The following is a 25,239-nucleotide window of genomic DNA, read 5'->3' as shown; positions in this document are numbered from 1 at the left end:
GGCCAGGTCAAAGTTCCTATGTTATGTCTAGCGGCGCAGTTGTGCTTCAGCCAACAGCGCTGTTAGGGGGAGTCAGGGCTCTTTCACACTGGCATTGAAAACAATGGGCAAAATAGCAAAAAGAAAGGTCATGCTGCCATTTTTTCACTGTATAGCAACGCAGTGAATGAACCCATTTTATGTTTGCGTAGCGAACATCACGGCAATCTCGTGACATGAAAAGATTTAAAAAACTTGAAGAGTTATGTTTTTTTTTATAACTCTTTTTATTAGGTTTTTTAATAGTACAAATTACAAAAACCAAAAACCATAAATATTTCATAGCATATTGAAGAAAGGCATGTCACAATCAGTATCACTTTCTTGTATAGGTATACAATTCTCCATTATTGCATCAAGCCAACTCGAACTAGTACATTGCATTAGACTATAGAGACTTGTAGGTGGACATAAGTTATATCATGTCACTCCTGTTATTGTCCCATGCTGCTATGAAATATACATAAACGTAAACCTACTAACATTGTAGGCACCAAGGTCACTCTACCACTCTCTGCACTCGATATTATACATGAATATTGGTGTTCCAAATCGAAAATTTGCCTGTTATTGGTATGAAGTTTGTATCGCAACCTCCACTAAGCTATCTATCGCTGCTCGTTGATTTTCTTTTCTGTTCTTAATCTACCCAACTGGTTAGCATCATGCAGTTTAAGGTACCATGAGGTATCCTTGAATCCTTGAAAAAAAACCTGGAAGCCCGTGACTCCACCCTATGTTCTAATTACAATCTTTGCATACACAAAAATTGTTTGAGTTGGTGTGTTATGTCTGTGAGTTTTGAGTTAGCGGCTGTAGCCATTGTGTTAATAGGCAACATTTGCTTACTATAAGACCAACATGGATCAAATGTCTTCTTTAAGTTCTTGAGGCATCTTACAGATGTTCGATGTGGAAGCCATTGGTGACCCAACAGATGTCAAATCAACAGTTCAGTTCTGCCCAGACATGTCCCGATATATCCTCTGTTATCGATTCCACTGCAGGGAAGATGCATTGATTTAGGTCATCTAGTATCCTCAACAGCTTCCACATCAAACATCTGTAATGCGCTTTAACAACATGAAGAGTTCTTCTAGCCATTCATCTCATTCTGCCTGTTGTGTGTCAATTCATGTATGAAGAAATTGGCTTTACTTTTGCACTATTCTATTTGAATCACTCTGCATATCGGTTGGACTCACTGATTTCACTGGGACCATATGACCATCTAATGTCTATAGGGGCCTCCCGAAGGTTGGGAGAGATAAGGATTGGACAGTTGGATTTCAACTTGCCAGCCCTTTTGTTCGCAGGGTGATAAGTCACTGTCAGAGGAGCCTCACAGTAGCATACTTCCCTCTTCCCATTAAGAACACATACACATTCAGCCTGGTGTGTGGAGGGGTAGGGAGATAAGTCAGGCGACCACTAGTGTGTCTAATACTTACGGCTAGCCCAGGTCTTCTTTGTTAGACTTCTTTTTAAACAAATAGTACATTTGCACTTTTTATGAGAGCACCAGGTAGGGTGCAGTAGGATTTAAGTGTCTCCTGTCATGGAACCAAATAGGTATAATCAAAAGACACAAACAAATACGATCTGTGCTTCCCAAATCACTCACTGTACCTCTGTTGCCCTATTTGTTATTTGGAGAATAATCAGTCAGAAATGATCAAGTACATCAGTCTAAAGGCCCCCTTACACAGGACGACTGTTGGATGCAGAGATTCTGTGTTTCCCTCCAGGTACTTTCTGTAGTAGGGTCCATGTAATACCATCTCACAGACTGAGAAGTTAACTAGAAACTGAACGCATAACCCCAAGTAAATCTGGGCTGGTTAGAATTGAGACCGCATGGCCATCTGAAGCAAAAGAGGCCAGGAGTTTCAGAGAGAACTAACCAATGTAACACTATCTCACTTATATATAATGGGGGGATAGCTACATAATGAATTAATAAAAAAGGATCTAAGTGGTCCTTTAAAATGTTTGTCTTTGAACACCACAGGAGCTTACAGAAAGAACTACATATAAAATTGAATAACTGTAATAACTTAATAACATGTTATAAAATGGTACTTAAAGTTGCACATGCACTTTAAGTTTAGATGCTTATGTGTATATATACTACCTACTCTCCAGATGAATGAGGCTTCTACTGTCATATGTCTTTATGGCTATGGCTGTTGCATACATGCCATGTTAGCTTATCAGGGGAGATGTACAGCTTGCTGAAACTTCTACTAGGACAAACTGATACAATGAACTGTTGTCGCATGCCAAACTTCTCTTGCACTTGACAGATGTATGTGATGTTGTGTAGGTTTATACCTTCACCTTAACCCTTTCCAATCCACTGTCTGACGTCTGAAGACATTATGACTTTAGGCTGTACAGCTCTGATGTTGGAAGACATCCGTCGGGGTTCTCTTACTGTATATTGCCAGACTCTCTGCTGTCGGAGCCTATCCAACGTGTCACCTCATGCAGTACTGGCTTTAGCCAGCAGATAATGCCGTTGTATAACGTCAGAAAATGAGTAAGCCCCCTAGGAAAACCAGGATACAAATTGGATTGGAAAGGGTTAAATGCCAAACTATCAGATTCCCAGTTGAGTTACCATTTTATATTAATATATGCATGTCTATAAAGACTGGATTCTGATGCTTTGGTAATGATGTATAGTCAGTCCTAGGTTCACCTGTTGAAAAGAGAGCACTGAGGCTCTTTTCCGCACCAGATGTTTTGCCTAAAGCAGTAAGCAGTAATAGTCTTTTTTCACAATTGTGGTCATTTGCTTTGACATTTATGTGTAATGCCAACAGTTTTCAATTAATTTTGTTTCTAGCTACAGATAGCAATGGGCAAATTCTATGAAATGTCTACAAAAAGCAGATTATTATAAAACTCTTCCCCTACAATGCTGCACTGTAACCAGCACTCAGCTTGAAAAAGTGAAATCTGAATATGTATTATGGGGTATTGAGCTGTAATCAGTAGCTCTGTCACTTCTTTTATAATATGTGACAGACACAAACCATGCACAAGAGGCTCAATATAGCAAAGATGCATATTAACACAGCACATGCCAAGCATAAAACATAGGGGTGGTAGGTAATATCTTATGTAAGTAACAGCTTTTATGTATTCACTTACCGTATATACTTGAGTATAAGCTGAGTTTTTCAGCAACAAAAAAATGTGCTGAAAAAGCCCCCCTGGGCTTATACTAAAGTGAGGTAAAAAAAAAAACAACAAAAAAACCCACAATACTCACTTATCAGCCGGCGTCTGTGTCCCCGGCGTGATGCTGTCCCCGGCGGTGCGGCCAGCTGTTGCAGTCTTCTCCCTGGATTGCTTTTGAAATCCCCGTCGTTAGAGCTGTGATTGGATAGAGTGCTGACCAATCACAGCAGGCGCTTGATAAACCAATCACAGCCGGGGACAGCATTGCACCAGGGACACAGATGCCGGTTGATAGGTGAGTATTGCTTTTTTTTTACCTACTAGGCTTATACTCAAGTCAATAAGTTTTAATAGTTTTTTGTGGTAAAACCTATTGACTCGGCTTATACTCGGGTCGGGTAATACTCGAGTATATACGGTATCTTATTTTTTGCAAATATAAGTGTATTCATTGCCACATTCCTGGAGCCATGGCTTTTTCATTTATAACCAGTGTTAAATAAACCAGAATATGTTTTATATTTTAGATTCTTCAAAGTAGCCTCCTATTGCTTTGGTGACAGCTTTGCTCATTCTGGGCATTTTTTCAGACAGCTTCATGTGGTAGTCACCTGGAAGGATTTTCAATTAACAACAGGCATGTATTGTCAAGAGGCCAGATTCAGATAAGCGTATGCGTATTTGCACATGCACGAGCGTAGCATTTTTGCAGAACAAATGATGCTTTGTGTGCGCGCATCCAGTATTTTACTGTACATTTTGCACCTGCAATTCATGTTCATATGCGTGTGTCAAACGAAGACGCACTGATTGAAAAAACCAATTTAGGCCCAATGTCCACGGACAGATTTGAATTGCGGAATCTACCAGGCGCACCCGCATGGATGATCTGCAGTTCAAGCCACCCATAGGTAAACGTGGGCATCCGCAACTGAATTAAAGCATGCAGAATTGATTTGCAAACCTTTGGGTGTGGAAATCAAATCACAGCATGCTCCATTTCAGAGCGGTTCCTGCATGGATGGCTTCCATTAAATTCAATGGAAGTTGTTCGATCTGCGGCCCATTCGATCTGCGGATTCCGCGCGAAAGCAGGAGTTTAAAAAAAACTCTACTCAGTATGTGCGCCGATACACTGTCCAGCACTCCCGCACACATCCACAGTAGAGTAAAAAGAAGACCTGGACGGGCAAGCAGGGGCCTTGGCCACGGCAGGGTCGCATTCCGTTGCGGGCTCGCATGCGTAATCTGGCCCGCCCGTGGACGTGAGCCCTAATTAACGAGTTGTAGTTGTGTTCTTATGCAATGCATCATGCATCTCTTAGCGTATTGCACGCTCTTTTGAGCACCCCCCATTGACTTCCATGGGGAGCTTTGGTGCACTAATTTACAGTAAAATAGAGCAACTGAAAGGCGCAGATATAATACACACATGTGAATGAACCCATTGAAATAAATGGGTTCTATTCCCTGCGTGTTGTGAGGGGACATTTTGCACACACAAATACTTCAATGTGAACCTGGCCTTAATGTGCTTGAGGCCATCAGTTGTTTCATGCAGAGGTAGGGTTGGTACACAGTCCCACACAATGTTTAGCCCTATTCAACTATTGTTCTAATCTGCAGTGTGCAAAGAACCACTTGTCAAAGTAAGGAGAAATTACCGTATATATAGATATACATATATATATAATATATATATATATATATATATATATATATTTTATGGAGCGAGATACAGGAGTGAATGGAGGAGGAGGAAGGAAGAACACACAATAGGATGTTGAAATTCATTTTGGCAAGAATCCCATATTAATCTGAGATTTGACAATCTGCCTGCCAACCTCCAAAAAATAATGACAGGCATTTATCTCATGAGCAGAACTTGGCATATCTCATGAAATCTTTCTTGACTACTCTTAACACTTTACTGTATTGGCAACATATGTAGCAATACTCTTATTACATTGTATCACAAAGCCACTGCACCTAGAGATTTTCTAACTTTTCTAAAGGTCAAATTGGTTCCTTTAGTTCTTTTTTCTCAGCTGGCTCTAACATTATTTTGCCAACCACTATTATTTAGTAAATGTGTGTTCAAACTGAAAGGTACACAGTCTCCCCTTTACTAGGTAGGAAGACATCACTCGATCAGATGAGGTCATATTCTACTGCCGTATGTAAACTCTGCATTTTAATGCACTGAAAGACCATTCAACTCTTCTGATTAATAGGCTGCTGTCCATTATGCTTAGGCTCTTACTGTATCCTTTTACTGTAATAACCATTGCTTGTTAAGGAAAGTCATAAATTAATGAATCATATGTAGTTGTGACGGTAAAATTGGTCAGAGTTTCAGAAAGATTCTTAAGCCCCTGTCCACGGCCTTGATTCGGTCGGTGGTAAATCGCCGACGAATCACGCCATCTATGGAAAGCGCTGGCCTCCTGCCCACGAGCAAAGAATCATTGCGATTCTCCGCTCGCGGACGGCAATTTGCAGCATTCTGTGAATTGCGGCGATCCTCCGCAGTCAGCCTATCTGTCAGATAGGCTGACAGCGGAGATCCGTTTGCCGGCCCCTGCTCCCAGGCGGCGGCTTCCGTGGTGGAGCTCCGCTGTGGAATACCGCAACGCCCGTGGACAGGGGGCCTCTGGGTTCTTTTACATGGGCAGATAAATTGCCCATAACGAGAGCAAGTCAGTGCTTGTTTAAGAACCTGTCACACTGCACAATTGTCGGAAAACCAAAGGATGCCCAAATAGTTGTTCACAACATATGATCATCCATGCAGCCATTAATTTTTATTATTGTCAACAGCACCTCTCTAGTTGACATGAGAGGATCCGCTGCCTACTAGCGATCCTTTTAATATGTATGTAAAAGATGCGATTGAAAGCGAACAAATAGTGTTAGGGTGCCCATACACATTAGACTAATGGTCCATTTACACGGGACGAGCTGTCAGGCTAACGATGCCCTGCAGCTTATCCCAGTGATGCTCGCTCCTGTGCTGTTATACAGGAGTGAGTATCGCTGGCATCGCTCACCGCGCTGCCAGCATGGAGGTGGAGCGAGCCGGGAAGCGTTCTCCTCCTTCCCGCCTCCATTCACAGTAAACAGACAGTCATTCAGAAGTGATCGACTGCTGTTCACATCATTCAGTTTTCTACATGCACAAACTAAACAATTCTCATTCAGTCGCTGCAGGCATTCACACGGGATGATTATCGCTCAAATTCCTTCGGAAGGGCGGGAGTTTGAGTGATTCTGAATGATAGCGATAAAAGGGCTATAAAGTTGATGAAGATGGACAACTTCAACCAGAATGAAGGTTTGTCAGCTGAACAATGACAGTCAGCATTTAGAAAGTAGCCTTGCTACATTTAAAATTTTCACTTGATGGTCAGATAGAAAGTTAGTTCCCAGAAAAATCTTTTTTCCATTGCCTGGTGTTATTGAATATTTACTGGCCAATATGGAGTAATGTGTATGGCTACATCTTCAAAATGAACATTTACAGATAGTTTGTTCAATGGTTGTTCCATTAGCACCTCCTTCTATGTAATGTGTATAGCCAGCTGTAGTCATCTGATCACGTGACATACATCCATTTCACACTGGACAACTGTGGGGCACTTCAGTGCCCAACAGCTGTCCCATCGATGACTGCTTCCTTTGGAGCCAGAAAAGTCATAAGCTGTCTTGCGTTGAGATGAAGGATGTATTTTGGCTTATTTTATGCGGCACCAAAAATCATTTGTTGTTGGCAGCACATCGCTCTGTGTAAACAGCCATGTGCTGCTGAAACTGTATATGCCCAAACAATTGCACTAATGATGGACTTCAATAATGATGCTTCGGGCATATACAGTAGTCCTAATCACTCCATGTAGACAGACCTGAATGAGCCCCAATTTACTTGAGATCAGAGCTCATTCGAGGCAGACAATCTGCCAATGTACACAGTTAGGTAGTTACAGCTTGTCAGGGCAAACTCCTGATAGGGGTCAATCATTATTAATCAATAACCTAACATAAGAAAGATAAGGAAACAGTGTAATAAATGTGACATTAGTTATTTGGTTATATAATGTTATGTATTATATGTAAAACATTCCGGAAGTTGCTAGTAGAATTTGGATATAGAATCATATGTAAAAAGGTATATTCAAGCGTTTATTTGAATATTGATTTTAGAATACTAAATGTATGATTAATTAGATTTTATTCAGCTATCTTACTGAATACCAACTTACCAACTTTGTGCTGACTCCCGAGTAGGTGGCTGAACCAGTTTTGTCTATGTGAAAACTAGAAACAATGTCCCCTCTTTTGATGTGCAAATTGTTGATGAACTTTGAAGATTACACTTCTAGTCAAACAAGAAATGTAATTAACAAAAGTAGACAGCCAGGAGCCAACCTGTATTATCACACTGTAACTGTTTCTATGTCTACTTCAAACAGTTTTGTTGATACCTTTTGTTTAGAAAAGCTTGTTGATTTACAGTCGCCAAAAGTACTCTGTAACCAAGCATCAGGTAACATTTGGAAACGCCTTCTTTACAACTTGCATATAAACTAGCAATGTACAACAATAAACGGAATTCATTCTGATCACTAGACAGTCTTATGTGTAGTGATTTATTATGGTTCTCTATGAGTACTCTATATATAATATTTCCTCTTAATTTGGATACAGGCAACATTCGCATTTCGGTCTGCGTTCCAGACCCCCCACACTCCTCACTGGCAATATGCTACAAATCCGCCATATGCTACTGTGGCCTTATAGGCAGAAGAATATAGAACATGAATAGATGTTGTATTTGCCATTTTGCCTAGTTGTACCTTTTTATAATGATTTAGGAGATGAATTTTAAAGTCAAATCTAAAAAAATTTACATGAACAGGGTTGCAATCTTTGTCATACTACCCAATGTAAAAGAGGGCATGGTTTACCATGAGGTATAATTTTACCTCTCAGTGGTAGTGTCCCCTCTCAGTGGCCCTAGTTGTAATAGCGCCCCCTCTCAGTGGCCCCAGTGGTAATAGTGCGCCCCTTAGTTGCCCCAATAGTAATAGTGAGCCCCAGTTAGAGTCCCTAGTAGTAATATTGAGCTCCATAGTGGCCCCATTAGTAATAGTGTGCCCCTTAAGTGGCTCCAATAGTAACAGTCCATCCCCTTAGTGGCCTCAATAGTAATAGTGCTGTGTTAGTGTCCCCAATAGTGATAGTGCTCCTATTAGTGGCCTCAATTGTAATAGTGAGCTCCAGTTAGAGGCCCTAGTAGTAATATTGAGCTCCATAGTGGCCCCATTAGTAATAGTGCGGTCCAGTTAGTGGCCCCAATAGTAATAGAGCACCATTGTTAGTGGCCCCAATAGTAATAGTGACCTCATTAGTAGCCCCAATAGTAATAGTGTGCCCCTTGAGTGGCTCCAATAGTAACAGTCCACCCCCTTAGTGGCCTCAATAGTAATAGTGCTGTGTTAGTGTCCCCAATAGTAATAGTGCTCCTTTTAGTGGCCTCAGTTGTAATAGTGTGCTCTCCTTACCCCTGTGCAACAACCAGGTCAGCAAATAGTTTACTCACTGAAGCAGAATCGGTCCAGCCACCCCTGCTGCTTTACACCGATACCCTGCTTCCTCCCCTGGTGTCTGTGTTCTTGTATGTACAGTATACAGTGCGGAGAAGGAAGTGGGGTTGTTACATTTAGCAGCCGCGACCTCTGGACCGGATCTGCTTCCGCGAGTAAACCTCTTGCTGCCTTGGTTGCTGCCCAGCCAGAGTTGCTAACAGGGAGCAATTATATTCTACCAGCCATTAATATGGTCAGTAAAAAATAATTAGTGGTACCGGTCTTGGAACCTAATTATCAGTTGGGCCAGTGGTTTGGCGGCTGGGTGGCAACCCTAAGGTCTATGCTTTTTTGCTTGTCATTTCTACAGTTTCAACAGCATCAATTTGAAGCCAAGTAGATCCATATGCGCTGCGATAACCCTGTTATTTGTGTTTTAAATAACTCCTCTGCTCAGAGTGATGCTGACAGCTTCCCACTTAGCAAATCAGTAAGTTATTTCAACTCATCAGAATGAATTAGCAGAGCTCAGCATGGTCTATCCATGGGCGCTCTCCGGAACACATTACGAAGAGTCCTGATCTAGGTCTCAGTATGGAATCTCACAATTACATCCCAATGTAAGATTCTGCAGATTGCGCTGTGTGCTTTTAAAGTTCAGCAATAAACAATGACACATTTCTCAAGACTGAAGAAGTAGTTTCCATGGGAATTAGAAAGAAACATGGATAATTGATGATTGAAAGCGATTTACACATATGTTATGCATTCTTACTACAGAGGACTGCGTGTAAGGCACAAACTATCAATGAACAACTACATCTTAATATAAAAATATTCACACCATGAAAAAGGAGGACTGTCTAAATTACGGAAAATGTAAATGTTGCTTTAAATAGTGTAACATACAAAGAGTGCCTTCTCCAGTACCACGTATATGTGTAGGCATAGTTAGATTAGCACACTTGTGGGAGACAGATTAGGTAGGGCAGGTAGTCCTCTATCCAACTCAACCATAACAGACCAAAGTTCTCTCCTGTAATGCCACTAATAATTGTAATACCATATTTCCCCGAAAATAAGACACTGTCTTATATCCCCCCCCCCCCCCAAAAAAAAGGGCACAGTGTCTTATTTTTTTTTGGGGGGGGGGCTTTTACTTACCTGGTCCGTGGTGTCCCGATGCCTCCCAATGGTGTCCAGTGGCAGCGCGGTGTCATCCTCATCTCACAGATGCCTTCTGCTGGTGACGGGGCTTTGAATACCCCACCTCCAGCAAAGTGAGCGCTATGATTGGCTGATCGAGCGCTGGCAGCCAATCACAGCCGGCGCTCGATTAGCCAATCACAGCGCTTTATTTGCTGGAGGTGGGGTATTCAAAGCCCCGTCACCAGCAGAAGGCAGCTGTGAGACGGAGGAGGATGCCGGACACCGCTGCTGCTCCTGCTGACACTACTGCTGCTCCTGCTGACACCGCCATCACTGCTAGGGAAAATGAAACCATTGGAATCAATGGCTTTGTTCCGTCACAAAAAAAGCAGATGTTGCAAAAGGGAATAAAGGTGAAATTGTGTTTTTATAATTGTCTTTACTTGGATGGTCCCAAAAACCAGTAAATTATTTTTTAACAAAAATACACATTATATATATATATATGAGGGGCGTTCATTAAAGATTTCCCCTGACCCACTTCTTTTTATTGCAGAATGCTGAAACTGCACATGTATAATGATATAAGTCTCTATAGGTTACAGGCCAATTTGCGACTCTAAACTGATAACGGTCTTTCTTTTACAGGTGTTGAAGTGGTATGAAGTCTGATAATAGACGCCATGGAATACAGAGCAGTCAACAAGTACCTTTACTTGAAAGGCCGCACACCAAGGGAAACTGCACACCTCCGGAACATGGACGCTATGTCTGGTTTCAGTTGCTAGTGGCTTGAAAAAGACCCAATAAGGTCGAAACGTTGCCTATTTTAAGCAATGAAACAATAAAAGATGTTCCTTTGAATTAGGTGTTGCACCCTTTATGCTGCCACTTCCTCTTTGTTTTCAATGAAGGGAAACATTTGATGAGATGAAAGAGGTTTATAGGGAGGATTTCCTATCATATGATGTAGTCCGGAACTGGCATCGTCAATTCAAATGTGGGAGGACTTCGGTGGAAACGGCTCCAATTCCAGGGCGACCCCACTTCGCTATCGATGAACACACCATCGAGCAAGAGGAGGACACCACTTTGGAAAATCACAACGTAACTATTCGTGATCTAGCCCAAAATGTTAAGATTAGTGTGGGGTCAACGGAATCCGCTCTCTGGGTTCCCTGGCTGCTCACAGTTTTCCAGAAGCAGGAACAAGTTGAATGTTCCCAGGCTCTTTTGGCGTATGCTATGGAAACCAGAAGGACTTTTTCAACAGACTGATCACACGGGATAAAAGCTGGGTCCATCACTATGACCTGGAGACTAAAGTCCAGTCAATGCAATGGGAGTATCTGGACTCATCGCCTCCAAAGAAGGCATGTGTCCAACCCTCAGCAGGCATGGTCATGCTCACAGTCTTTTGAGACCAGCATGGAGTAGTTATGCTGGATTTCTTAGCAAAGGGTACTACGATTACTGGGGACTACTGTTTACTAATTGCGGGAGGCTATGAAAACCAAAAGACCTGGCATGCTCACCAAAGATGTCCGCCTTCTGCAAGACAATGACCCAGTTCACAACTGACATGTTGCCCAGATGGAAGCACGCTGCTGCAGATATGAAATTCTACTGCATCCCCCTTATTCACTCGACCTTGTACCATTGGGCTTCCACCTCTTTCCAACAATGAAGTCATTTTTAAAGGACAAGCATTTTCCAGATAATAAGACTCTAATTTCCGAATTTACAATATGGCTTTTGGAGCAACCTGTCGAAGTGTGTGTCCTTAAATAGCCCTATGTAGAGAAGGACTAATAACTGTGCAAAGTTTCGTTCCTCTCAGTCCACAGGAAGGGGGTCAGGGCAAATCTTTAATGATCGCCCCTTGTATACAATAAATAAATCTTGTTATTTGTATAGCGCCAACTTATTCCGCAGCACTTTCAGGTAATTTTTATTTATTACCCCCCACCAAGCTGGGTACTCATTTTACCGACCTCGGAAGGCTGAGTCAACCTTAAGCTGGCTATCTGAACCAGGTGGAGACTCAACTCACAACCATCAAGTCGTGAGCGAGAGCTTAGGACTGCATTTCTGCTGCCATAACACTCTGCGCCATCCTTTCATGGAAGAATAAATCAGCAATGGAACGTGTAATTAAAGACTAGAGTTCCTAATTTGAAATGGTATGAAGTGTGGGCTGCAGTGAAGCTTTGCCTATATGTAACTAGTATTCCACTGTTACTTCGAAGTGTTTGATCAGTCCTATAATATGATATTAATGTAGCTGTGCATTTTGCTATATACTGTGCTGTTGCCTGCAGACTTTTCCATGAAACTTCCAGAAACACGGCTATACATGGTGCTGATGCATAACAATGAAACATTTTTTTCTAATCAAGTCAAGCTAAAAGATTTGCCATCTGTATTTACACGGGAAAGGCTTGCATCACAATTCAGATGCGCCTTACACCAGATGGGCATGTTTTCAATGAATGCACTTATGGATCTCTTTTTCACATTCATTTTTAATTAGTTTCAGTATAGCACCTAACATTCTCAAGTCAGCTCGCTTTACTGATTTCTCCGTTAAAAATATGATTATATAATATGATGAGCCTTACAGATACAGTGTCCAATGCATGCACCCTAAACATATCTATTAGGGATGAAGCATGTAGCTAAGTGTGAGTCATGGAATATATGTATTCATAGCAAATCCTATCAAGTACAGTTGTAGGAGGCTGCGCTACCATCCGCTACATGATTCCACTGTAACTAATGGATCGTAATGAAATATTGTGGGAATAAATGAATAATACTAAATTCACCTTTTTGATATTTTCTAGCAATAAAACACATTGTCATAACAACTGATCGATAAGTCAATTCTATTGTAATGTAAGATATGTCAATGACACTGAACTGCCGGTATAACTAATGGTGTACCAACTATAGAGGCAGACCAGTCCATTGCTATAAGGCCTGTGGCGAGAGAGGTATTCCACTCATTCTTATGGCATATCCATAGGATACGCTGTAAAGGGGCCGCAGGCAAAGGGTTAGGTGTCATCTCAGTCATCCAGGTCTTTCACCACAGTGGTGTCAACCCCATACTCCATCACCTTAGTAGACTACAGCATAACTTCTCTATATATATCATCATTATGGCTATACATCCCGACCTCAAATGCCCCATAGGAGTGTGCGCTTACTCACAAAGTGCTTACACATTGTAGAGGTCTCTAAAATCCAAAGGTTATCACATATTAATACTGCATGTTCAATTCTCCACATAACATGCAACTTTGCTCTATTCGACTCTGTATCGCTGCTGCTCTTACTCATGTACCTTACTGTGCCATTACATATAATCTGTCAGGCATAAAATATACATTACACTCCGTTACATCGCAGTAACCACTTTATGTACCTTTTCATCACACTATAACCGTAAACTTACTAACCCTTGCAAGGCCTTGTACATTTAATCTATGGTGCCATACTCCAATAGCTATGTTACAGTCCCGTGAGTCCATTTATCCCACCCTGGCCAGGGCTTTTATGCTCATCAGTCTTGGGGGGGGGGGGGTCCTAGCCCACATACGCTCTTTCAGAACACATTTTGCTGCTTGCTCTCCCTTCTTTCGTAGGCAGTGTCCATTGTGCATGATCTTCTGTCCGGCAATGGGTGACTTCCTCACCTCCCATGCGCTGCGGGGCACTTTACCCTGCAGATCTGGTCGTTCTGCCATTCTTCGACCACTAAGGAGGTCAGGGCCCTTTGTTCTCTAATTCGGGAATGTGGCTGCTAGGCTGCTCTTTTGCCCCAGTGAAATGGCCACTGCTATTTTATATATGGCTACTCTATGCTGCACTACTATAAATGTCCAGCTCTCTGTGCTGCATTCTCCAGAAAATTAAAAAAGTTATGACTTTTGAAAAATGGAGAAGAAAATCCACCAAAAATCGTTGTGTCCTTAAGCCCAAAATAGACCCTATCCTTAAGAGATTAAGGACCAGCTAAGAAAATAAAAGGAAGAGTTGAACTTTATATGGGGTAAATCAGAATCCCTGTAAATAATGGAGGCCGTGTACTGACTATTATTTAACATGAGTTTAATTGTGATTGGGTAATTCTGAACACAACCACATCCCAATATATAAGAGGGTGTTCACACTTATGCAACCACATTATTTTAGTTTGGTTGTTTCTATTTTTCCACCCTAAAAGATTTAGTAAGTTTTTTAATGGAATTATATAGATAATGGGTCACATTGATGGTGAAAATAAATCTGAAATGATTCTTCTTTGTCGGATTTTTTAATATGCCAAAAACAAGGCATTTTAACGGGGGGGGGGGGGGGGGTGTAGACTTTTTATATCTTCGGTACCTCCCAACCATTCCATTTTTTTGCAGGATTGGTTTACAAGATCGAAAACAAAGTGGACAAGATTTATCTAAGTATGGGCAAGTTATGTCTGACCCAGCTGTTCTGGCAGATGCTCGATTTAGTATAGCAAGCTGGTAGGAGAGTTTCTAGCTGAAGTCGGAGTATAACCTGGCCTGAGTCTACAGAGTTCCTGCCAGGTGCAGTTACACACAGGGCTAATGAGGGTCAAAAGCATTAATTGGACTGTTCTTTAAGAGTAGATTTGGATCAGGCCAATGAGCCATGCTGGATCTGTTCATACTAACATCTGCTTGGGTGGTAAACCACCACCATGTTGTCTTCACTTGTGTTGGCTGCAGCCTTGCTTGGGACTGTTAACTTAAATTAATCATTGCGTGTCTACCTCTTGACTGAGCCACCTTTAAGTTGGGTCCTACTGTAAAGAACAAGAACCACACATAGAATTGACCCTCTTACAAGTACCCAAAGATAACTATGACAAATGGGTATATCCATGACAATACAGCATGACAATCACATACACAAAGCCCTCTTTTCAGAGGACTTTGGGCATGTGATCTCTCTTTATCTCTATGGGAGAGCACACACAAGAAGCCGTCAGAAGAGAGTCACACTGTGTGGGCACTGATTTTTTAGGGGGACAGTGCTGGAATGAGGGAACCGCTTAATATAAAAAGTGTCTCCCTAGACCCCCATTCCTGCACTTTTGAGTAAAGGAGCTGACAGGATACATTAAAGAGGGGTTAAAGAGAATCTGCTATCATAGAAGCCTCACCACCCAGCTACTATAATGCCTGGAAAGTTGAAAATACAAAAAATATTATCTTTGAACTCACTTTCACTGCTTAACAGTAAATGGGCGAGCCTATTCACTGCATTGTAATGTATCTTTAGGACTTCTAAACTTAGAAAATGTACAGCAGATTGCTAGAGTCCTCACTAGCATACAGAGCATGGACCATTTGCAGGCTTGCTACAGAGGAATCATACTGAGTTAAGAGGTAATAGCATCATTGGAATCTGTGTCTCTTCAGCTGCCAAGAATTATACTAGTACGAGTAGTTTGTGAGGGATGGGTGCCATGGTGACAGATTCTGTTTAAAGCATAGGAAATTGAAGTGAAGTCTTTAGACTGTTTGACAAGTCCATAATAGACAAATAAACATTTGGATGCAGATTAAGTTGATGTACATGATGCAAATGATGCCTTATACGCTACAGACGGGTTCTACAGTAGCACTGTTTCATCGTTGGTGGAAGCATCTCTTCCTATCACTGTCTGCAAAGGAGATTTTCGAGACGATGTGTGAGGATGTTCTGGATGACCAGGTGGTAGAGAAAGCAGCCACATGAGAGATAATACCACAAGAGATAATATGGCTGTAAGTCAAATGGGGAAGATCATGTTTGTCACAATAGACACCACTCTCCGCTCTGAGCTTGGCTACCTAGGAAAAGATGATGGGAACCAAGATCCAGCCCTAACCTGTGGATTATTTGCTATGACAACTCTTGTAAATGCTAAAAGGTCAGTTATGATGGTTGTCATCTCGCTCTTCTGAGACAAACATAACAATGGCTGATTAGTACACTATTCTAACAGTAGAATGGATCATATCTTATTAGCATGCCACATGTGCTAAACAATGCTTCAGAAGATGCAGAGCCTTGAAGACTTCAGCCATAGTTTGTTTTGCTTTGTTTCACTTAACACGCCTTGATCCAAGGAACTTACAGAGTTTGCACATGATATCATTTTTGGTTGTCACATTAGTTGAAGTGACAAAAAAATGTGTTGTGTTATAAATAAAATATAACTTTTCATAAATATCTTAAAAAATTAAAAGACCTATTGGACCCAAATAAGTCCCAATTACTAACGTATGAATGATGAAGCGGGGTAACTGCCCTGAAAAGGATGACCCTGAACAGCAACCTAACCCTACTGCACCGTAGATAAGGGAAAAAACAGAGGTACTGCTATGAGGGTCAGATATAAAGAAAAAAAGATCTGATCCAACCAATATATGTTTGACAATAGAGTTATTTAAATTTGTGGACTGGCTCCAAACCTACGACGCCATTATCATTTAAAGCCATATATAGGATACTATAAAAAATTCAAAACCAATGGCACCCAAAACCTTTGATGGCAGATATTACACCCTACACATTTCACCCTTTAAAATCAAAGGGCTCATCAGGGACCAAAAGTCAAAAATCCTGTGCCACAGTTATATCTTTACCGCACCCAATCATCAACAATAGGTATATACTAAACCAAATCTTCAAATTATATGTGAAATGACCATGAAGAATAGCATACAAATAAGGACCAAATCTTATATATAATAAATACTCACATCTCAAAGTATAAACTAATTCTCATTTCTAGGCAAGAGTGAAACATTTGTGTCCAAGCCTAATGTTCCTACTCTAAGAATACAATATTACATTCCATCCACCATGGATGGCTGCAGTCTATTTAATATAAACTGCACCATGTAGTGCAACAATACCCTTCTAAACATGATGTTTTAAAAAAGTATATCCTGAACTAACATGCATTGCAGATGTAAAAACTCCTATTCCTTCAGACACTGTGGGAGACTTTTAATTGATAGATGGATAGCCCCACTCTGGGATGCATGTTGATGATAAGTATGAGCCACACTAGTCATCAGGTCACCAGATCAACTGTGAGTTACGTGATCACAAGGTGAAGGAGAGAAGGATGTACTGCACCTAAACCAAGAATCAGACGACCCAAAATATAAACCAAAAGGGAGAAAAGACAGCTGGGAGGGATTGTTCACAGAGCTCATATTTCCACTAACTAGCAGCAAAAAGAATATGCATAGAGTGGAAACCAAAGCCCCATTTACACTGATAGATGATTGCTCAAAAGTCGCTCAAACAATAGTTTGAAGGACACTTTTGAGCGATCATCTTTGCATACTTTAAAGGTAGCTAAGTAGCTACTATAGAGCTATGCAGGCAGAGAGGGACACCGCCTCTATAGACCAGCGAACAAGACAGCTGTTCTGCATAAGCAAACAGCTGTATTGTTCTCCGCACTTACTGCTAGTGTCCCCGCTGTGAATTGAAAGTGGGACACAAGCAGAGAGAATCTTATCAGCTCAGCCTGCTGTGATAACAGTCTGCTCCACTGATAACAGCTGATCACTCACTTCTAGCAAACTAGAAGTTAGCGATCAACGACTCGTGCACGAAAACTGCACAATGTCCCTGCATATAGACAGAACGGTTATTGCTCAAAAGATTCAAAAGTGTCATCACTGTACAACAGGAACTACACTCTATTAGTGCTGCAAACAAGCTGTCCTTCACAAACAAACTCATCACGATTGTTGCTCAGCTGTCCAAATACTTTTGATAGGATAGTGTAGATTTTCTAATTGAAAAGCTCTTTAAAATAGAAACTTAGTACCAAGTCAAAAGTTAGTGTAAATTATATGTTGGCCAGAGAACTTAATCACAAACATGAAATAAATGGGTTTCTGTTGTAATTTCCTACACAGAGAGAAAAGAGGAATGCTCCTGTGCAAGTAACAGCCATGGTACCTGTCTCCCATAGGTGTGGCTGCAGAGGTTGTACCTCCCTGAACATAATGTTTTGGTATATCCTAGAAATAAAGTATGCCATAGCAGAATGGGAATATCCTTAAATGATATTTTATTACAGTTTGATTTAAAAAAAATTGGTGTCAAGATTACAAGAGTATGCAAGTGATGGAATATACAGTATGTGATGGGAATAGGATGTGGAGTGCTTCCTGGACATGGATTTCTAGTTCTTCATTCACTAAGTTTATCTACAGTTCTGTATCACAGCCAGTAATTGGCAGCAATATATTGTAGACTATCTGCAAACAGCAGACACAGCAAAAGTGCAGAATCAATGCACCTGTTAAACTGCTTTTCAGTTAAATAATTGAGCAGAACAACAAGAACAATTGAATTGTAATAGCGCCATAGATACAATGATCAGCCATCAAGTCTGAGATGTAAACAGCACACAATGCTTATCCGAAAAGACAATTTTCAGCTGTTACATAAATTCTGGTAGAAGAGAACACATATCCTGATAATTTAAAGTGAATGTTCGCCTTTAGTGAACTTTCACTTATACACCATGGCATGGAATGTGATTAACAACAAGATATACTTTATCCCCCGAGGGACTAGCAAACATGGAGAGTATTTCCAAGCGGTCATGCTTTTAAAATAGAAAGGGTTCCAATTGTATTCAGATCTATGACCCCATTTGCAAGAAAACCTCAATAAAAACCTCTTGTAATTACACTTGGTATTGCTACGAGCTTTCCAGATTTGAAATGGTGCATCTTTCACCTTCACGCAGATACACAGGGCGAATAGGCAGGGGGAATCCAATTAGCGGTAGCTACTCTACAAGGTGCCATTAAACTGAGAGGAGCAAGGACATACCATGTCTAATAAAACAACATAACACACTTCTCTCCACTGACACAATCCAGGTGTCATAAGTGTTGACTGTCTATTGATGGTACCAGGGAGAGACAGCAGCGCAAAATTAAATTTCGCTGCACCTGCTTTCTCATATTGCCTTATTACACCAGGTTTGTATATTATGAACTTTTAATTAAAATATATTACTCCGTGTCTGTGTGTGTGTAATAAGCTGCACAGAGCTGCCATCACTGTATAATATGATACAAGCTGTGTATATCATTGTATTTGTGGCAGTGATGATTTACAGCACGGTGCATTGATCTCCCAACACAGGACTGTGGGAGAGCTGGACCTGTGAGCAGAGCTGTCAGTCACACTGCAGCCGCTCTCACACTCAGGTGCTTTGCTTGTAAGTGTGGTAGCTGGGATTTGGATAAGAATAAGTTAATGCAAGTAAAATGGTGGGTGTTGTAAAAAGGAGGGCGGAAGTATGCCTATTTTAGAGCAGGAGATGAGACAGCAATTGTAGGGTTAAAGAGTTACTGCACCTGTGTAATACTGTAGCACAATGTAACCAAGCAGTTTGTTTTTAGATAACGAAGAAATGTCTTTGTTTGGATTGCACAAGGGAGTATGTTTCCAATAAAGTCTCTTTGCTTTTTGAAAAAACAGCCTGGGTATCATTGGACCCTATAAGATAAGCACCAGTCACAACACAGCAGTGGCCAGCAGGCAACAAAATGTAAGGGCACTTCACACGAATGTACGCGCAGAGATGGTTCACACATGCGCGACACACCCCTTCTGTACACGAAAAGGCCCCTTTAATTTGAACCTCGCATTTCCGCCTCCAAGACTTCTCCAGAGCAGCACCAGTCCTTTGGAACGCACTACTCAAAACTATCGGGGCAATCCCTGACTCACACAACTTCAGGTGTGCTCTAAAAACACACCTCTTCAGGGAGGCATACCATATCCCCCCAAACCAAACCCCTCTTTACTCCACCTGATAACATGCTCCCTGTCCTACTGATTGAAATCCCTGCTAGCCACAACCAACCGCCCCCTGCAATCACACCAACTCAGTCACCTATTGTTAAGTCTGACTATTGTCTATGTGTATAGCATCCCTCACTCTCCACACCATGCACATCTCCACCCCTTTACCTTCTGTATCACCACATTATTTGTAGTATGTAAGCTCGTTAGAGCAGGACTTTCACACCTACTGTCTCCATCAACTGATTAATACATGTAACTGTGGTTTTTGTATCTTTGTTTTTTGCGTCTGTTCTCCCTGTTTTGTAAGCGCTGCAGAATATGTTGACGCTATATAAATAAAGATTATTATTATTTAGTTCCAGATATGTTCTTTTTTTCACAGACTTGTGCTGCATATTGCGCATTTGCGTGCATATTGAGTGCGTATTTGCAAAGAAAGACAGCTGGACCTCATTAGGCTTTAATAGTCAATCAATTGCATTAGTAGGGAGTGTCACACGGGCATGTGAACTGGCCTTACGTGCGAAAATATTACAATAATGTGTGCTGACACTTGTGCAACAGGCTGATTACGTGGCTCTTTGAAGCATCATTCATGTGCAAATACGCTGCGGCGAGCATATTTGCGCAAACTTTCATATCAAGGAGCCCTGAGGAGAGCACCCTGTGAGGAGGCTTATAAGGCCATGCATGCTATTTGGGAAATATGTGAATGGGAAGATGGAACAATACCTCTACAGCCTTTTAATAGCTAGTACTGTAGAGGCATTGTTCCATCTTCCCATTTACTTGTGGACATACTGCGGACTTTAACCCTTGTATTTCAAGGGTTGAGATCTGCAGCAAAAATGGACAGGCTGCTGGTTTGTTGTGGAAACTTTTCAGACCACATGAAGGAGACTTTCAAAATCCTCTCACCAAGGTTTAAAGAATTTCCGCAGTGATTCCTGCAACCAGGAGCATAACCATAGGGGATGTGGTTTCGCCCAGTCCCAGGAGCCTTAAGGGGCTCATAAGGCCACTTTTCTCCCTACAGAGAGCCCAGTACTATGAATAAAGCATTATATTTTGGGGCCCTGTTACAGGTTTTGCATTGGGGCCCAGAAGCTTCAAGTTACGCCTCTGCCTGCAATAGACATTTTTCAGCATTTCCTCCATATGTGAAGATTGCTCAAGGGTTAAAATACACAGCATTTCCACAAGTGAATCTACACCATTTAGGTAAGGATTTGGCCACTGCATATTCGCTACGGGTTAGCCCGTGTGAAGGCAGAGTATGGCTGCAACTATTACAGCTCTTTGTATGATACACCAAACAGTCGGAGGGGGTCAACTAAAATCGTCTTAACCACTAGGAATATGTATCGAACAGGATTTCTTATTTCTATTGATTGTTAGCTGTAAATTCTGTAGTGCTCACATATATTCAGTAATCAGTCGTGAAAGATAATTTATGCAGAGGCAAATTAACTACGCTGTTCATGAATTTGTTGTAGAAGACTAAGAATGTTCAAAGTCATCACTGCAATTAAACTTTCAACCCATGAGACACCAGTCTGCTAATCTGGATGCATCATTTATGATTAGCAAAATCATTTTTGGATTCTGTTTAATAAAATGGTTATGTCTACGGCCACTTCAAGTAATACTCGTTTTAACAGTCTTATGTACAAGTGACTGAGTAAGCGTGATAATATGATGCAGGCAATGCAGTATGTACAGCATATTACATTTTTTCTTTAAACCCCCACATCAGATCACCCCCTTTAATGACTTTTAGCTCCACTGATCTGTGTGACTAGTACGGTAGCTACCTAAAGAACAGAGCTTATTTATGGGAATTACCTTCCAGTAACCATAGAGTCTAAACTCTGATTTATGAGTAACACTGTAGCTTCCTTTAGCTACATTCAATTATTATCAATCACAGTCACAGCAAATGCGCTCCACATTACCCTAACATCTCATTCCTTAAATCATCCCAACACCTTGTAGTAGAATACCCTGTGCTGCCAGTGTATATGATGATTTGTTACCCCCTCAACTTCAGTATCTTCACTTTTGCAATTGCCAGTCACACATTTACTGAGAGCTTGTACTTATGTGGTTGCTAAGAACAACCCACAGAGATGTGTCTTCCATTAGCAAAATGTCATAATTGGTTTCTATCTATATAAGTAGAGTCAGAAGAAATGTCTTGAACGAAAAAAGTTTGTAGTGCTGCATCAATGTATAAGTATGATTGACTCAGCCTGGCAGCATTCTGCCTATGTGTCAGAATGTGACCAGTGCAACATCTGCAAGAAGTTGGTATGCCAATCCCATTTTTCATGGACTTCCTCTAAATAATCCTCTTTCCTACTGCACTGTGAAAACATCCTTAGATTAATTGGCTTACTATGAAAATGACCCAAGACTGTGTGTATTGTTGAGATAAGGAAAGTAGCTTGTGAGTCCCAGAGGGACAGAATCCACTTTGAGTGAATACATTGTGTATACAGCGCTGCAGAATATGTTGGCACTATGCTGTACACATGATACTGTAGCTGTAAAAACGTACTTAGGGGACTTTCACATGGCAGTATTTTGATCAGTATTTTGCAATAATATTTCTAAGCCAATACCAGGAGTGGAAACTACAGTGAGAAAAACTATAATGGAAAGATTTGCAGTTTTTACACCCAATTCTACAGTAGTTTTAGGTTACAAATATTGCAAAATACTGAACAAAATATTGTCCCAATAAAGTGACCTTAGATTAATCATTATACTGTACATAGATTCGGTCTTTAACCTGTTGTGGACCAAGTGCCACAACTAAATGGAGTTTGGTCCTGGGCTTTAATTTTATGCCATTGTAAAAAATACGGTGTGGGATTAAAGTTCCTGCAATCCAGCAGAAGCAGGTCGGGAGATTGGCTGTTTCAGACCCAGAAGAGAGGACAGAAACGGTTTATAAGTGCTTCTGCTTTCTCCTTAGCACAGCACTCGATGAGAACTATGTAGAGCATGCAGGAAGCAGCCGTGCTGTTTTTTGTGTGGGACTTGGCCATCATGTGAACGCCGGCAACCCCGAGCATGTCAGAGCTGCAGGGTCTTAGCATACCCCAAGCCAGCTCTCACAGTGACTAATGTGACACTGCGGGGATGTTTTTCCCTATAATTGTGGCTCCTATGGATGCTCCAGGTTCAGTGGAAAAGCGTGAAATAAATTTAAAAAAATACAGTGTGAATCTTCCCCAGAGCTTATATATGACATCATGGGAGACATAAATGTTAAAAAAAGTTACAAAAAAGTTAAAAAACTACAGAATAAAAAAATATATATGTAAAAAAAGAAAATGACCCATAGCCCACGCTAACCTACACTGTCATCATTTCCGCCCTGTAATCTGAGACTTTACTAACTATATATGAAATGTCCAAAACAAAATGACAAACCCATTTCTTTACTTTATTTTAATGCACATATAAAAATTTTCAAAATAAAGAGCTATCAATGTAAAAAATATATATTTTTTAAACATTTTATACACATAACCGCTAATAGAACAAACAAACAAAAAAGGTGAAAAACTGTAAATGAAAAACATAGTAAAAAGTAGCCCTATATGTCAAAAAAATGCAGCAATAATAATGTTGGCAGGCCAGGACAAAAATAAGGCAATAAATCCATGACATGTATAAAATCACTGAAAAGTGTCGGGTTCTTTAGTACTGAAACACTGGAGTTTTAGGGGTTAAGAGAGATAACTTAAATTATTGGCTTAACTAGGGATAAGGAGTGCATTGTCTGTACATTGCTGCTACAAAATATGTTAGCACTATATAAAAAGGTAATAATAACTAAACACAAGAATTTGTATCCTGTAAATTAAATAGAATATCTTGAATACCTTCTAATACAACCACACACGCTGCTAATGCCACAGTAGAACTTTCAAAAGTTTGGAGTTGCCAGACTTTACATATAGCCATAAATGAGTAAAAAGTTGTCACAGGTGCCCATATCATCTATGTATCGAATCTACACAAGTCTTCAGAGGTATGCCTTACCTATATTTCATGCCAGTTTGCTTTGCTGTGGATTCCTTCAGTGAGATATGGTGCTGAGGAGTAAAAGTTCCCAGACTCCTGGCGATGATGGCCACGGTGCGGAACCTTGCCCTAGCTGCATTGACAACGTTTGGGCCACTGGAGTTCTGTTTGCTATGCCTATCGTCCCCATTCCGACCCTTGAGATTGTGCTCTGTGCAGGCTATGGAGACTTGCATGGCTTCTGCTGGACTCGATCAAACAGTAGGAAGTTCACAGGCTCATAGATCTCTTCAACTGGATCAATGAGTGCAAGTGCAAGGATTAGAGTTCAGGGGAGGGTGTCCTGTGTCCTTGGGATGCCACCAGTAAGCTTCTGAGAAGTCACCAGGCAGAGAGATCATTAGGTATTTCATTCCATTAAATCCTCCAGGTCTAGGAAATTCAATTAAAAGAGTCGTGAGCCCTCATAATCTCCCTCTGTCCACTCTTCTGCCCTGGTGCAGTCTTAGAAATAGATCAATACAGGTGCATCTCAATATGTAAAGCCTCCTGCTCCCTGTAGACCATCAGCTGATGAACAGGCAATATCCCAGACCTGGATGAACGTTTAATCACATCAGGCTCCCTGGGGATAGGAGATCTCCATCTAGTTGAGGAGCTGATGATGTGAGATGTGACAGGCTTTCATGTGCTGCTGAGTCTGATGCTAGCCCAGGCTCTGCTCTGCTCCAGCATGCAGCTACTGTAGTGAGAGGCAGATGGTGGGAATGGCTCTTTAAGAACTGAGGAGCATGCTGTATTTCTTAGCAGCACATCATAAGGGAAATGTGGAGGTTGCAAGCATTTGCAGCACACTAATTGGAGTGGACTATTAATATTGTGCAAGCTTCAAGCTCAACTCAGTAAGTGCACATAAATTTGCACTAATGTATTCTTTAGTTTATCTAAAAGTTACCTGCAGCCCATACAATTACAGCCTTTCCTTATTTATGGCATGCTTAAGAAGCTGGAGTTGTTCATCATGTCAGCACTGAGAGGGTGAACATCTCCGCATCCTAAGTATAGGAGGTGACATTGCACACCACATAAGGGTAGGGTGATAAGGCAGCATTTGCCCATTGACAATACACTGAAGTGATGCAGGACCTGTGTCAGCTCTTTTCCTAAATACACAAGAACCTCAAGGTTTTTGTGACACTGCAGAATCCAACAAGCATATCCCAGTGCACAGAGTACAGTATGTGCCAATGTTTGAGCAGAAATGTCAGTAGTTGCAATACACTGAAGTGATTTATATGCTTTATAGAGCAAACTAATTACTTAGAGCCTCCAAAACCTCACAATGCACCAGAAGGGAGAAGTGGATTAT

At 41.1% G+C, this 25,239-nt stretch overlaps 1 protein-coding gene across 5 annotated transcripts in view; it reads right to left on the bottom strand.

The window, feature by feature from the left end:
- Positions 1-25,239, bottom strand: part of KCNAB1 (potassium voltage-gated channel subfamily A regulatory beta subunit 1) — a 357,780-nt gene that overhangs the window by 159,040 nt on the left and 173,501 nt on the right. For 2 of the 5 annotated variants that reach the window (XM_066589823.1, XM_066589818.1), the window contains exon 1: positions 23,889-24,106. The exons of the other annotated variants lie outside the window; for them this stretch is intronic. In XM_066589823.1, the coding sequence (XP_066445920.1) occupies positions 23,889-24,106 (218 nt within the window). Of the gene's footprint in view, positions 1-23,888; positions 24,107-25,239 lie in introns of those variants that run through there. 5 annotated transcript variants of the gene reach the window in all.

The sequence above is a fragment of the Eleutherodactylus coqui genome, chromosome 1, assembly GCF_035609145.1.
Source record: "Eleutherodactylus coqui strain aEleCoq1 chromosome 1, aEleCoq1.hap1, whole genome shotgun sequence".
Lineage (NCBI taxonomy): Eukaryota > Metazoa > Chordata > Amphibia > Anura > Eleutherodactylidae > Eleutherodactylus > Eleutherodactylus coqui.
The sequence above is the reverse complement of the archived record's forward strand: the minus strand, read 5'-3'. Positions and strand labels throughout refer to the sequence as shown.